This window comes from Solea solea, chromosome 16 (assembly GCF_958295425.1).
Source record: "Solea solea chromosome 16, fSolSol10.1, whole genome shotgun sequence".
In the NCBI taxonomy this organism is placed as follows: Eukaryota; Metazoa; Chordata; class Actinopteri; order Pleuronectiformes; family Soleidae; genus Solea; species Solea solea.
Window position 1 is genome coordinate 17,112,507 of NC_081149.1, and position 13,847 is coordinate 17,126,353.

Below are 13,847 nucleotides of genomic sequence, written 5' to 3' on the forward strand. Positions count from 1 at the left end.
AACATTACCCCAATTAAACAAATGGAATAACACACACATAAACATTTAGTCATGTATGTACTTGTATATGTGATTATCAATGTTAATAATTAGTCATATGTTCAGTTATTAATTTAAAGTTATTTGTGCACATAGATATTTTATTTATACATATTGTGTGTACTGTATGTGTCCAACACTTTTATTTATAAACACACTTTTTATTGTATAAACACAATTTATACATACATCTATACAGAGCTTGATCTAATTTTAATCTTCATCTTTTTCAGAAAAACTATTAAAGAGAAAAATGTGTGAGATTATTTCATATTAGTGAAGAATAAAAATAGTTCAGGCAACAGGAAACTGAAGTTTGTAAACCACTCACTCTCCCACACCAAACCTCATAGAGAAAATCAGTGATTTTAACATCGCAGCACACAGGAGGTGTTGATCCACTGCTGCCTCCATCACTAACTTCAAATGTCTTATATTTTGTAAAATTCTGCGAAATAAAGACGCAAACATGTGACGCAGATATCGTAGACCTAAACTGACATAGATTTTATTAAATGAGTATTTGAGGGTTAGGGTTTATCAGAGTCCTGTCGCCATGGCAACAGTGCCTCTCTCTCTCCCTCTCTCTCACACGCGCGCACACACACACGCACACACACACACACACGGCTGCCCTGTGCTGTCAGCTCATAAAACAGAACATGGAGGATCTGTTGTGTTTTTGGTGTTTTGCTGATGTTTTAGCATGATTCGCAGAAACAGACTTTTATTTTGAAAACTGCAGGGCCGTGTCTTAGCAGGATTCATAGAAACAGTATTTTATTTAGAAAACTATAGCATAGCATTGTGTCTTAGCAGGATTCATGAAAAATACTTTTATTTTGAAAGCTGTAGCGTTGTGTATAAGAAACAGACTTTTATTTTGAAAACTGTAGCGTTGCGTATGCGATACAGACAGATACAGGTTTTTTTTTTTTTTTTTTAAACAAGTGAAAGTAAAAAGACTCAGAGTCGGGGTCAGGATCAGGACCGGAGAAGACGCAGTGTCCCCTGGAAGAGACAAGCATGGATTATCAAAGCCTCGGTGAGAACGTTGCCTATATTAATAATCTGTGCAGATTATATTCATAACTGTAATAATCATTTCACATTCTGTTTATAACATTTGGAATTGTTTCATGTTAGTCGTTATTATTTACTTTGAAGAATGTTAAAGGAAATACAAAGTTGACACATGTTGACTTATAACTTTGTGATTTTACACGGATTTTCTTTGTTTTAAATGTGCGACACTCTGCTGAGTCAAAGTGAAACTTACAGCCACCTCATGACGTCACCGAGTCCTCTGTGGGGAAATTCCACAGCTAAACAACACAGAGCAGTGATGCTGAGCGGCCTGTAGGGGGCCTCCCAGTCTAAGTGTTGCTGAGATTGATTTAACCTCTCATTGACGTGTTAAATAAGATTCTCTGTCAAACTAACGAGTTATTAATTCAGAAAAAGATAAAATAAATGTGAAGATGATCAGTGACTAACTTTCATTTCATGTGTTGAATGGCCTAACACATACAGAGGCTTTTATTTTGAAAAGTGTAGATCTTGCATGTCCATAGTCCGGCCTGGGCGCCAATTAAGGCCCTCGGTCAGATTTTTCAGGGGCCACAGCTTGGGTTTTATAATGTATTATTTATGGCCAGGGAGGGACCTCAATCACGTGTTCACCTCCTGTTCTTATTACGTTATGATATCTGACTCCAGAGTCCAGATGTGCAAGAAATGCAGAATTGTTTCATTTGTTCACTCCTGCACAGCTTTGATTTGGTAACATTTCCATTTAAAAATGATCATTGTGACAAGGAAAATAAAATATTTCTTAAACAGTGCATTTTAATGTAAATTTTACTGTTAAAAAAGGTCTAAAGAAGAGGTGTCCAAACTTTTTTTTAACAAGGACCATATTTTGATAATGTAAAGAACATTTACATACGAATGCACTGTTTTATAGACAACTTAATTGTCAGAATTATCATTTTTAAATGGAAATGTTACCAAATCCAAAACCAAAGATTTGATTTGTATGATTTTTTTTTTTTTTTCAGAAATTGATAGAAACAGACTTTTATTTTGAAAACTGCAGGGCCATGTTTTAGCATGATTTACAGAAAACAGACTTTTATTTTGAAAACTGCAGGGCACACCGATGATCAATTTTGAGTTGACAATTAACCTTTGCATGTTTTTGGCCTGAGGGAGGAAACCAGAGAACCCAGAGAACCCGGAGAACTCGGAGAAACCCAAGCACAAACACCATGCATAAAGCCCTTCAGCCATATTGTGTCACAAAGCCGGGTCTTTTGCCTCTGCAAGGCAACAGTGCTAGCCACTCATTCGCCATGTGGCCCCTGAAAGCACATTTGTTGATCCATTTTCAGTTGTCTGGATCCTTGGTCTGATTGGCTGTAGGTCCGTGCAATTGCGAGGCATTTTGACTCATGTCTGTTGGTCACGCCTCTTGAAAGTGGGAAGTGCCTACACCCCTTGCAGACTGCATCTCAGTCTGACATTAGCCAGACTACATATTGGCACCACTTGCACAGATACTTAACAATACTTTGGCACTGACCACTGAGGGACTCAAACATTATTTGGATATCTGACTGGGGAACATGCAGGAGTACCTCCAGACAATGTCCAAAGTTCAGAGCAGGTCTGCAAGCAGTTTTAGAGTGATCATGTCATTTGACTTTGTCTTTTACAACATTAGTGTTGTCCTTTTCTCCGACAGACACGGAAGACAATGAACTCAGGATTGCACTGGTTGGAAAAACTGGAGTTGGGAAGAGTGCAGCAGGGAACACCATCTTAGGAAAACCAGTTTTCCTATCCAGGCCATCTTTCTCCTCTGTGACTCAGCAGTGTATGAAGAAATCAGGAGTGATTGCTGGTTTAACTCTGACTGTTGTTGATACTCCAGGTCTGTATGATACCATCAAAAAAAAAGAAGAGGTGGTGAAAGAGATCGGTAAAAGTATCTCATTCTGTGCTCCTGGTCCTCATGTGTTCCTGGTTGTGATCCAAGCGACCAGATTCACAAAAGAAGAGGAAGAAACCGTGCACATCCTTCAGAAGATGTTTGGTGAAAAGGCCAAACTGTACATGATGGTACTGATCACCCATGTGGACCAGGTGAAGGACGGTGGAGTTTCCATGGCTGATTTAATCAACGAGAACAAACCTCTCAGGGAGTTCATCCTGCAGTGTAAGGGAGGATACCATGAGTTTAACAACAAAGACAACAGTCTGTATCAGGTCAGTGAACTGGTGAGGAAGATCAACGCCATGGTTCGCAACAACGGAGGAAACTTCTACTCCAGTGAGATGTTTGAAGAGGCTGAGAAGGCCATAAGAGAAGAAACGGGACGTCTGATGAGAATTGAAAACATGAATCGCAGGGAAGCAAGAGCCACAGCAGAGGAGGACAATCCCTTCATCTGGAACCTGGTGAAGACCTTTTCTGCTGGACTTATTACTGGAGCCGCAGCTGGAGCTGCTGTTGGAGCCGGAACTGGAGCGGTTGTTGGAGGAGTGGGAGCTGCACCGGGAGCTATCATTGGAGCTGTAGGAGGAGCTACAGTAGGAGCTATAGGTGGACTTGTGATAGGGACCAAGGACAAATGTGTCATTCAGTAAATCAGGGCAGGGAATTGTAATTGTCATGGTAACAGTGCCAGTCATTATCTCTCATTAATGAGTCACCAATTAACAACATGTTTCTTAATAAAAACATTTTTCCAGATGAAAATCTGAATCTGGTCCATCATTTATTGAAAACATTATAAACTGCTCTCTGTTTAACGTTGCTGTGTGCTGAGCCCTGGTTGTCACAGGGTTGCAGCTCTAACAGGCTGTGTTGTTTCCAGGGTCCAACCTCAGCAGCGATCTGCGGGTGGTGCTGGTGGGTCAGGAGAGAGTCGGCAAGAGTTCAACCGGAAACACCATCCTGGGCAGGAAAGTGTTTGAGAACCGCTTCACCACCAGACCTCTGACGATCCACAGTGAGAAGAGTGAGGCCAATATCATGGGTTACCGAGTGGCGGTGGTGGACACCCCAGGTCTCTTTAGCTCTCAGCTGTCTGAAGACGACTTGAAGACGGAGCTGGAGAAAGCGCTGACGCTCAGTAGCCCTGGTCCTCACGCCTTCCTCCTCACCATCCAGCTGGGGAGGTTCACTGAGCAGGAGCAGCAGGGGCTGCAGAGGCTGCAGAAGATACTGGGTCCTGGTGTCTCCAAACACATCGTGGTGCTGTTCACCTACGGGGACCGGCTGGAAGACATGGACATCTCCGAGTTTGTAAGAGAGGACCAGAACCTGTGTAAGCTGCTCGACAAGTGCAGTGGCCAGTACCAAGTGTTCAACAACAAGGAGGTGGACAACAGGGATCAGGTCACAGAGCTGCTGAAGAAAGTAGAGGAGGTCTCTCAGAGGGGGTGCTGTTTTTACCAGAAGACGTCTCATTTTAATTTTTTTAACAAATGTGTTGCTGTGTGTGGTGGCACATATGACTTCATAACTACATGGATTGAGTGAAACAAAACTGGATGAGGAGGAGCCAAGGCCTTACTGGTCTTCTACTGGACTTTAACTGCTTCTACTGGACTTAAACTGCTTCTGCTGCTTGTACTTGTCCAGATACATAAAGTCAAAGTTCCTAATTGATCACCGATTGAGTTATTGATCCACAAACTATAGGTTTTACGGTGTTTGTCTCATAAACAGCTGATTACCTAAGGATCAATAAATCCGTCTTTGTCTTTACGTTGTCTATGTGTGTGTTTGTGTGTGCGCGTGTGTGTGCATGCGTGCGCGCATGCATTTGCTGAGTTGGTCTCTGGAGTGACTGAGTGATGTTTTAACATGAACAGAGGAGACTTTTATTGTGAAAACTCTGGGATTGTGTCTTAGCATGATTCGCTGAAACAGACTTTTATTTTGAAAACTGCAGGGCTGTGTTTTATCTTGAGTCATAAAAACAGACTTTTATTTTGAAAACTGCAGGGCTGTGTTTAAGTGTGATTCACAGAATCAGACTTTTATTTTGAAAACTGCAGGGCACACCAACAATCAATTAGAGTCGACAATTAACCTTTGAGTGTTTTCGACCTGTGGGAAGAAACCAGAAAACCGGGAGAACCCGGAGATCCTAGTAGAACAAAAAAAAATTCTGGATGAAAATCGGAATCTGGTCCATCATTTATTGAAAACATTATAAACTGCTTGCTGTTTAACGTTGCTGTGTGCTGACCCCTGGTGGTTGGAGGGTGTCTCACAGGGTTGCAGCTCTAACAGGCTGTGTCGTTTCCAGGGTCCAACCTCAGCAGCGATCTGCGGGTGGTGCTGGTGGGTCAGGAGAGAGTCGGCAAGAGTTCAACCGGAAACACCATCCTGGGCAGGAAAGTGTTTGAGAACCGCTTCACCACCAGACCTCTGACGATCCACAGTGAGAAGAGCGAGGCCAATATCATGGGTCGCCGAGTGACGGTGGTGGACACCCCAGGTCTCTTTAGCTCTCAGCTGTCTAAACACGACTTGAAGACGGAGCTGAAGCAAGCGCTGATGCTCAGTAGCCCTGGTCCTCACGCCTTCCTCCTCACCATCCAGCTGGGGAGGTTCACTGAGCAGGAGCAGCAGGGGCTGCAGAGGCTGCAGAAGATATTGGGTCCTGGTGTCTCCAAACACATCGTGCTGCTGTTCACCTACGGGGACCGGCTGGAAGACATGGACATCTCGGAGTTTGTAAGAGAGGACCAGAACCTGTGTAAGCTGCTCGACAAGTGCAGTGGCCAGTACCAAGTGTTCAACAACAGGGAGGTGGACAACAGGGATCAGGTCACAGAGCTGCTGAAGAAAGTAGCGGAGGTCTCCCAGAGGGGGTTCTGTTTTTACCAGAAGACGTCTCATTTTGATTTGATTAACAAATGTGTTGCCTGTTGTGGCTATTGTGCCTGTTGTGGCTGTTGAAGACCCATTGCCAGACCTCAGTCTTAAGGGGGGCATATGAAATGCATGGGGGGCACACATATTAGCCTACAGTAAGTATTTTAACAAATCCTATACTCATGCATGTAATCATCACGTTAAACATAACCAACAGCAATATGACCAGGTATAGCCTACAACCAATGCTTAATTTGTAAATCATAAGGTGCCGGAACGCAAACTATAGACGAGCACAGGTCCTGGAACGCATACAGAAAATGCTGAACAACAACATGTAAATGCCCACTTACAATGCTGTGGGACTTACAAGCCTCAATTTAAAATAATATACATGGTATAAATGTTATGACAATAATTTACAATTATTAAATGCCCACATCACCACAGGATGTACCATAGGCGTCAGATACGTTGGGGACACTGGGGACATGTCCCCAGCACTATTTATGATCAACAATTTTGTTCCAACCACTACATTACATGTTACATTACATTACATGTCATTTAGCAGACACTTTTATCCAAAGCGACTTACAATGGAATTAAGTACAATCAGCCAGGGCTAAAATGTTTATCAATTTATCATTAACACTCAAACTACTGGAGATTATATACCTACTAGAAATACCACAGTTAATAATTAATTAATAATAATACCATAATTAATTTGCAAATAATTTCAATAATCAAAGTGCAAAGTGAAAATAATTAGATGTGTAATGTAAATACAGGTGATAGTAAATATGAGGAAGCATTCAAAATGGATTCAAAATTTCAAGTTCTACTGGACTTTTACTGTTTCTACTGGACTTGAACTGCCTATGTTGCTTGGAATGGTCCAGATACATAAAGTCAAACTTCCTAATGAACAACTGATTACCTGAGGATCAATAAAGTCCATCTTTGTCTTCACGTTGTCTGTGTGTGTGTGTGTGTGTTTACTTGGACCTGATAATGAGTTTCCTCTGTGGAGCGAGCAGCAAACTGTCACACAGCTCCTCTGTCTCTCTCTCTCTCTCTCTCTCTCTCTCTCTCTCTCTCTCTCCGTGTCTCTCAGAGAAAACACATGTTCATCTCATAACAAATGACGATTCATCTTCATCTCATTACATTACATTACATTACATTATATCTAAAAATCCACCACACACACACACACACACACACACACACACACACACACACACACACACACACACAAAACTCAGATGAAAACAGTGATCATGTGTAAGCTCCAGTCAGTGCTCCGCTCCTCAGTACTATACTTGGTTACCATGGAAACACACTTGCAGCGCTTAAGTCGTGAGGCCAGACAGCTGAGGTGCCACGTCTGGTAAACAATCCCACGCACTGAACTGAATATGTTGGATACACGTCAGAGTTTGTCAAATCATGTGGACGTTGGACAAAGGTGTCAAAAAGGGTAAGAGGACCAGAGCTGGAACTGAGTCAGCCGCTGGGCCAACTTTAAACTTTTCTCAAGTGGAAGACTGGGAGAACGCTTACAGTCATGGCCAACCCTTTATTTTTACCCAACCTCTATCAACTGAGAGGAAACAAGATATGCAGAGACACCATTAAATATCCATAATTATTGGTCCAATTCATAGTATACAGTACTGGAATAACTCCACACTTATTTTCTGTTCCCTGCATGTGTAGAGATTTCAGAGCAGTCATTTCATGTATATTATCATAATTATCCTCAAAGAAACTTGACTGAGACTCTATTTATAAGAAAGGTCTAATGATCTTCATTGTCTTCACTGTCTCTACTGTGGAGGCTTATGGTTCACACCAGCCCCCAATTGCGACAAATGTAAAAGGAAAAGCAGCAGAGTTGGGTGTATATCGGTGTGATGATGTAATATGTAAAACACTGCCCTGTTTGTACAGAATCAGTGCACAAAACCCTTGTTTAGCAGAGAAATCAGGTGTCATTCATGGGCAGACGTGCATCGTGGTGACTGAGATTATTGATTTTTCTTTTTATTAGCCTGCCGTTCATTTTATTTTTTATTTATTATTTCATAGAATTGAGACCGATTTCAAAATAGAAGAGGATAGTATTCTCTGACTGCTTGGTGTTGTACAATTCTACAGACACAATTATACTGCATTTTAAGTGTCTTTTACATGCTTAAGATGCAAATATTTTTTATTTTTTTTTTAGGCACAACAAGTTCTTTGGAAAGTCTTGAAAAACATGTTTTTTTCCCTCATCCTCTTCATAATAACACACCTAAATGACCTCATTATACCACCACAAATATTGTGACATGTGGTCTGCTGCTTGGCAGACATCTTGCTAGGTTTCACACCACTGCCAACTCGGGCTGAATAAATATCCAGTTGTCATTATTTTGATTAGGACTCGCGATATAAGAGGGAATGGTAATTTTTTACATCATTATTCTCATTTTCATTTGACAAACATATTTATAAATGCTAACTTTGCTATTAGTGCAAATCTGTGAGGTACAAAGATGTGTATAGGTCGCAACAGTAATTATCCTAAAATGATATTTTGACACACATTTTTGCTTTAACATTTTTTTTGTGTTTCTGTTACTATGGCAGACATGTTGATATGATATGTATGAGATGATACGCACACACAAAAAGAAGTTTGGTACTGGGAGAAACTGGCTTCAACAGATTCCAGGAACAGCATCTGAGATCTCTGTCCAGAAAAGCACAGAAAAAATACTGCGCAGAACCCTCAAGCTCACAGACCTCTAGTAGAGGACCTGAGCTTGTATTATAAAAATATGGATGGACAGCTGTGTGAGCCAGAATGGACCCATTAGAGAACAAGCACAAGCCTGAAAACCTGGCATTTTGTCAGACAATGAAATGCTTTTGAAATATGAACAATTTTTACCTTCCTATTTGAAGAGTGGCAGGGCCTGACAATGAACCGTCACTTTGCTCTTCTCTGACCAGTATCTGTAATATTGGTGAGAAGGACATTTTATCTGGTCGATAGATAATGTAGATATTGATTTTGTGACCAGAGTGATTTTCAACCAAAATATTGCATCACAAACTGCCACAGATGGGAGAAAGTCACACATATGCAAGTCACAAGTCTTAACCCTCCAGTCTCATGCAAGTCGAGTCGCGTCCCTGCTTTCAATCAAGCAAGTTACAAGTCAAGTCGCATGATTATAGAAGATGATTTCCCACATATTCTACATTTTAAAAAGACAGTCATTTTGAACTGCTAGTTTTATTTTCTATTTTGCTAATATATAAAAAAGACATAGCCAGCATCAATAAAATGAAAAAAAAAGTAAACCTAAATGGTCTAAAATATAAAGAACACTGACATGAGGGCCTATATTAAACCATGAAAATTAATTTCAAATATTAGGCTATAAAACTAGATCAGAAAATTTTAAACTTAAAACTTTAAAAATATGAAGTGAGAACGAGAAACGTGTCTTCATTTGACAAGCCTATCATCTGATTTAGCCGCTCAGCTCCACAAGGTCCTCTCTTTATTTCTGATTATAGCGCTGTTGAGAATAACTTTTGCTCGGTGACATTCTCACACACCGCACACAGGAAGTGATTTGACAAAAACACAAAGAAGCACCCCTGAGAAGAAGTGAATGCTTACAGCTCAAAAAAACCTGGCCGTTCAGCTGTTTGATGGGATAAGAGCTTCTTGTGCGTCTTTTACACATAACTCCTCCCGCCATATTTTAGATCAGTGACTGTGTCAGACAGAGTCTGCACTCAGGTCATAATCTTTTAAATTCACTGATTCTAATGATTTAATACACCACACTAGTTTGTGTGACTGTGTCGTGTATAAAACGGCAGTTTCGCGCAGCCGCGCTATGACGACTCCACCCACGTTGAGGAGGTGGTAATGGAAAACAACATGCCTGGTAGTGTTGCTTGACAGAACCCCTATTCAGATGAAGGACACAGCATTCAAGTAATGTTCATTGTTTCTATTGTTTCTGTTCATGAAGACTAAACAGAGGTGGGATAATACCAAGAGTTACACATTGCATTTTTACGAAAAAAGAGTCAGGAAACTCTCTTCTGACTGTCTCATTTTCCTAGTTTCTTTAGTTAACAGAGTTGTGCGTTTGCTTTGTGGATTAGTATCTTACAGATGATGCAAAATATAGTAACACGGTTCTGCTGCAAGACAGCGCTCTTGTCAACGTGTTCATTGTTGCTCATGTATACATCATATAATGTAGCCTGTCGTGTGTGGATGCATCGCTCATCACACAAGACGAGATATAACAGATTGGTAAAAAAATCCTGCCACAACTCAACATTGTGCCTTTACTTAATATGCAGACACAGATAATGAGAAAATATTAATGAGTCTCTGTTCAGCAGCAGTCTGGTGCAGCTCAAAGACCATAGAGAAGAAAGACAGATCTTGAGAGGCGGTGAGTTCATGAGATGAAATAAGCATGTGTGTTTGCACGTGTCTGGATGTGCTTGCGATTGTGAGAACGATGAGGAGATAAAACGGTGAGTGAGGAATGAGGTGGTGGTGGGGGGGGGGGGTGTTAATTGAGTATGATCACACCCTCAACATATTCCTTCATGTGAAACAGGCAGAACCAGCCTCACTGTTGCCCACACATGCACGAACACTTCATCAGAGCCAAAGCTTTGAGTTTGCACTGTTTCACAAACCATATTCCATATCTTGCTCTTCTTCATAAGGTAGGTGGGGCTGACAATAGAACTAGACCTCATGAGCCTGAATTACCACAATGATGTAATCTTTTATGGTTCACCATTGTAACAGAGAATTTGTGTTGTTAGTGTTGCTTTTTGCATGTATTTTTGAGCAAACAATCGAACTTAACAGCCTTTTATAAAGTTACATTTGCCCAATGCCTGATAAAAAAGAGAGAGATGAGCTTGCAGCTACAGTATCGCTGGAAGCGGTTCTCATCCATATGAAGTCCCTTGAAGTAAATGGTGAAAATCCCCAGGTTGCGTCCGACTCCGGATGGCGTTGTGAAACCACACACAAAGGTGGTTTCTTCTGAGTGCAACAATGTGTCTAATATTAGCCACAGTTGATGGTTAAAACAAAAGAAATGCCTGTTACTTCTGTCTCCTCTCACGGACAAAATAAGCCGTTTTGTGTGAACGCAGCATAACAAGGCGAATGGCAAAATCTAAATGCAGTAGCTGGTGTTTGACCAGAGAGGCAGTAGATAAACTGTTTTTTTTTTGTTTTTTTTTTCTTAAATCACAACACGTACAGTATACTTTCAATACTTGACACTAAACTGTGAAGATCAACAAATAACATTATTAGATACCCATATAAAAAAGTGGTTTAATTAGTTACACTTACAACATTTCTGCTCATTCATGAATTGAATTATTTGACTCTGCCCTGAGTATTCATTCATTCATTAATATACTTTTAATTGATTGTGATTTTTAAAGTTTGCCTGAGTCTCTGTTTTGAGGATGTTTTAAAACTGTGGTGTGTAACTTTTTCACTTTTAACTTCGACATTCAAATCTCCACATGACCCTGTATTTCTACTGTGCTATTATACGACACACATTTCTGTACTATACAATGTGATGCATCAGTGTCTCCCAACCCTCGGGGAACACTGCCCTGCATGTTTTAGATGTGGCCCTGCTCCAACACACCTGATTCAAATGAACGGCTCGTTATCAGGCTGCAGCAGAGCTTAATGACGAGCTGATTTGAGTCAGGTGTGTCGGAGCAGAGAAACCTCTAACACATGCAGGGCAGTGTTTCCCTGGGGACCAGGATTGAGAAACACTGTGAAAGATAGATAGTTTTTTTTTTTACTGGCAGGTTCCCCCAATTTCAGGACTTTCCATTGATTCTGGCAGATGCTAAAGAAGAACAGGTATGGAGTCATGGAGTTCTCCACAACTTAGTTTCTGTCATATTGTCATTTACAGATGGCTCATGCCAGTTATGCCTCATCCATCTCCATGTAGAGTCCTACATTGGACACAACAGGCTCGACAATTTAAGACAAGTGCTTTGGTGAAGCAGGTGTTCCAGCACATGAGTCACATTGTAGGAGTGGGTGTCCTGCTAATGAAAGACAAGGTGAAGGCAACAAGAGGAAGAGAGGGAGAGATTAGCCACTAGGAGTTAGTCCTCTTTTTTTTTTTGTCCTTTTGAGAGTCTGGAAATGTAAACTCCAGTATTTAAAAGTATATTCTGTGAATTATACTGAATGCAGCTGTTGTAGCAAAATTTACCCATGGGAAATATTTGTGACAATATTTGATTATTTTGATTGATATGACACCGTGGACAACTGAACATTCACATTTAAAAATGTGATTTATGACGATATCAGTGCTGCACTGTGGGCATTAATCTCACTGAAAGAGAAGCTGTAGGGGCAGACGTTGAGATGACTGCAGTTAAACTATTTTCTCTATGTAGAGGTCTATGCATTTTTTCACCGCTCTCTCTCTCTCTCTCTCTCTCTCTCTGTGTGTCTCTCTCTCTCTCATCATCTCCCGCCTTGCTGCTGCTGAGCCTGCGACGTTTGCCGTGGATGGGGGGAAAAGAGAGAGAGAGAGAAAAAAAATCTTCTTTGCCACAGCCGACAGACGCATAATTTGGGAGGGAAACCCGAGAAGGTACCGTATTAAAATCCACCTTTTTCACTGTGTCATTTCTCTCTTTGTTGTTTAATGCACTGTTGTGGTATATGGTGAACAGTAAATGCGGATGAATGGATGGATGGATGTGAGCCATATGGCAGAGCGGGCATGCACCTGTACTACATACTCTGTCGGGCTGAGTCCTGGTGCAACAGAAGCCCATATGGTCATATATTTAGGGCAGCATAAAACAGTGTTTTCTGTTGTGGTTGCGGGTTTGGTCTCAACTGCGATGTGTGCTACTGAACAATGGCTTTGCAAAAACATATTAATTAATAGCAGGTATTAGTCTAACCCCCCCCGTCACATTTGTTGCTGGTTACCATTTTGATTTATATAGATTGCAAAGTGTCACATGAACTCAGTGTGGTGTGTTTCTGCTGCGTTCTGCGGTGAGGGGGTGAACGGGCAGAGTGAACGCGCCATGGACAGATGTGCGAGAAGGGATTTAATATTGAGGGAGGAATCACGCAGGGGGATAAAGCGGGTGATGTGTTTGTGTGTGTGTGTGTTTGTGTGTTCTCTTGCTTGTGTTTTTGAGGGTGAATGGCCCAGCTTCCAAGCAGTGTTGATTCACCACACTTCCTGCAACGAGAGCTTCGCTTGTGCGTGCATATGATAGATATATAGGTAGATGTGTGTATATAGAGAGAGATTTATTGCCAGCAGCAACAGTGTCCGACTACTGACCAGTGGACCACACAGATTTCTTCGCCCACACATTTGTGACAGCCGTGCACGTGATAACACGTAGCAACGTTTTTCTTTTTAACCAACCTGTCACTGTAAATTGTTGGTTGTATGTGAATCGGCAGCATGTGTGTGTGTGTGTGTGTGTTTTGTGCGTGGATGTGGATGAGCAACACCGTGTGTCTGTTAAGCACTGCGGATCGCCGTGGACACTAGTGCAGTGTTTCTTCTTCCTTCAGCACCGTGGACAGCGCATTGTGCTGACCAAGCGTAAACGGGCTGCTGTCTGTCTATCTGTCTGTGGGCTGTGAGGGGGAGATTGAACGGTTCTCGGATGTGACCAGTGATCAGCGTATGCCTGATCACGATGTGCACGCGTGATCTAAACACTGACAGCGTTTTTGTTTGCCTTCACTGAGATGATCAGAGCATAACAGTAAATATCTACAGAGGGAAAATTGTTCTTTGGTGGGAAACTTGAAGCTTCAGAGTTG

The 13,847-nt window shown here is 41.5% G+C and overlaps 3 protein-coding genes across 4 annotated transcripts in view; all 3 read left to right on the plus strand.

The window, feature by feature from the left end:
* Positions 1 to 963: 963 nt before the first annotated feature.
* On the plus strand, positions 964 to 4,816 carry LOC131475614 (GTPase IMAP family member 6-like). Of its 2 annotated transcripts, none has more exons than XM_058653844.1 (2): positions 964 to 1,084; positions 3,921 to 4,816. In XM_058653844.1, exons 1-2 carry the CDS (start codon positions 1,066 to 1,068, stop codon positions 4,586 to 4,588), a joined length of 687 nt encoding a protein of 228 aa, XP_058509827.1. In that variant the 5' UTR covers positions 964 to 1,065; the 3' UTR covers positions 4,589 to 4,816. The 2 variants fall into 2 exon arrangements, with proteins under 2 accessions (XP_058509827.1, XP_058509826.1); XM_058653843.1 differs by lacking the exon at positions 3,921 to 4,816 and adding an exon at positions 2,786 to 3,909 and having other exon boundaries at positions 968 to 1,084.
* Positions 4,817 to 4,868: 52 nt separating this feature from the next.
* LOC131475261 (GTPase IMAP family member 6-like) lies at positions 4,869 to 6,910 on the plus strand. Its single transcript, XM_058653236.1, has 2 exons — positions 4,869 to 4,881; positions 5,364 to 6,910. The coding sequence occupies exons 1-2, from the start codon at positions 4,869 to 4,871 to the stop codon at positions 6,017 to 6,019; spliced, it is 669 nt and encodes a 222-aa protein (XP_058509219.1). The 3' UTR covers positions 6,020 to 6,910.
* Positions 6,911 to 12,544: 5,634 nt separating this feature from the next.
* The window catches only part of LOC131475612 (protein phosphatase 1 regulatory subunit 29), a 62,094-nt gene continuing 60,791 nt past the window's right edge, over positions 12,545 to 13,847 (plus strand). The window contains exon 1 of the mRNA XM_058653839.1: positions 12,545 to 12,639. The gene's annotated coding sequence lies outside the window, so the exon portion shown is untranslated. The remainder of the gene's footprint in view (positions 12,640 to 13,847) is intronic.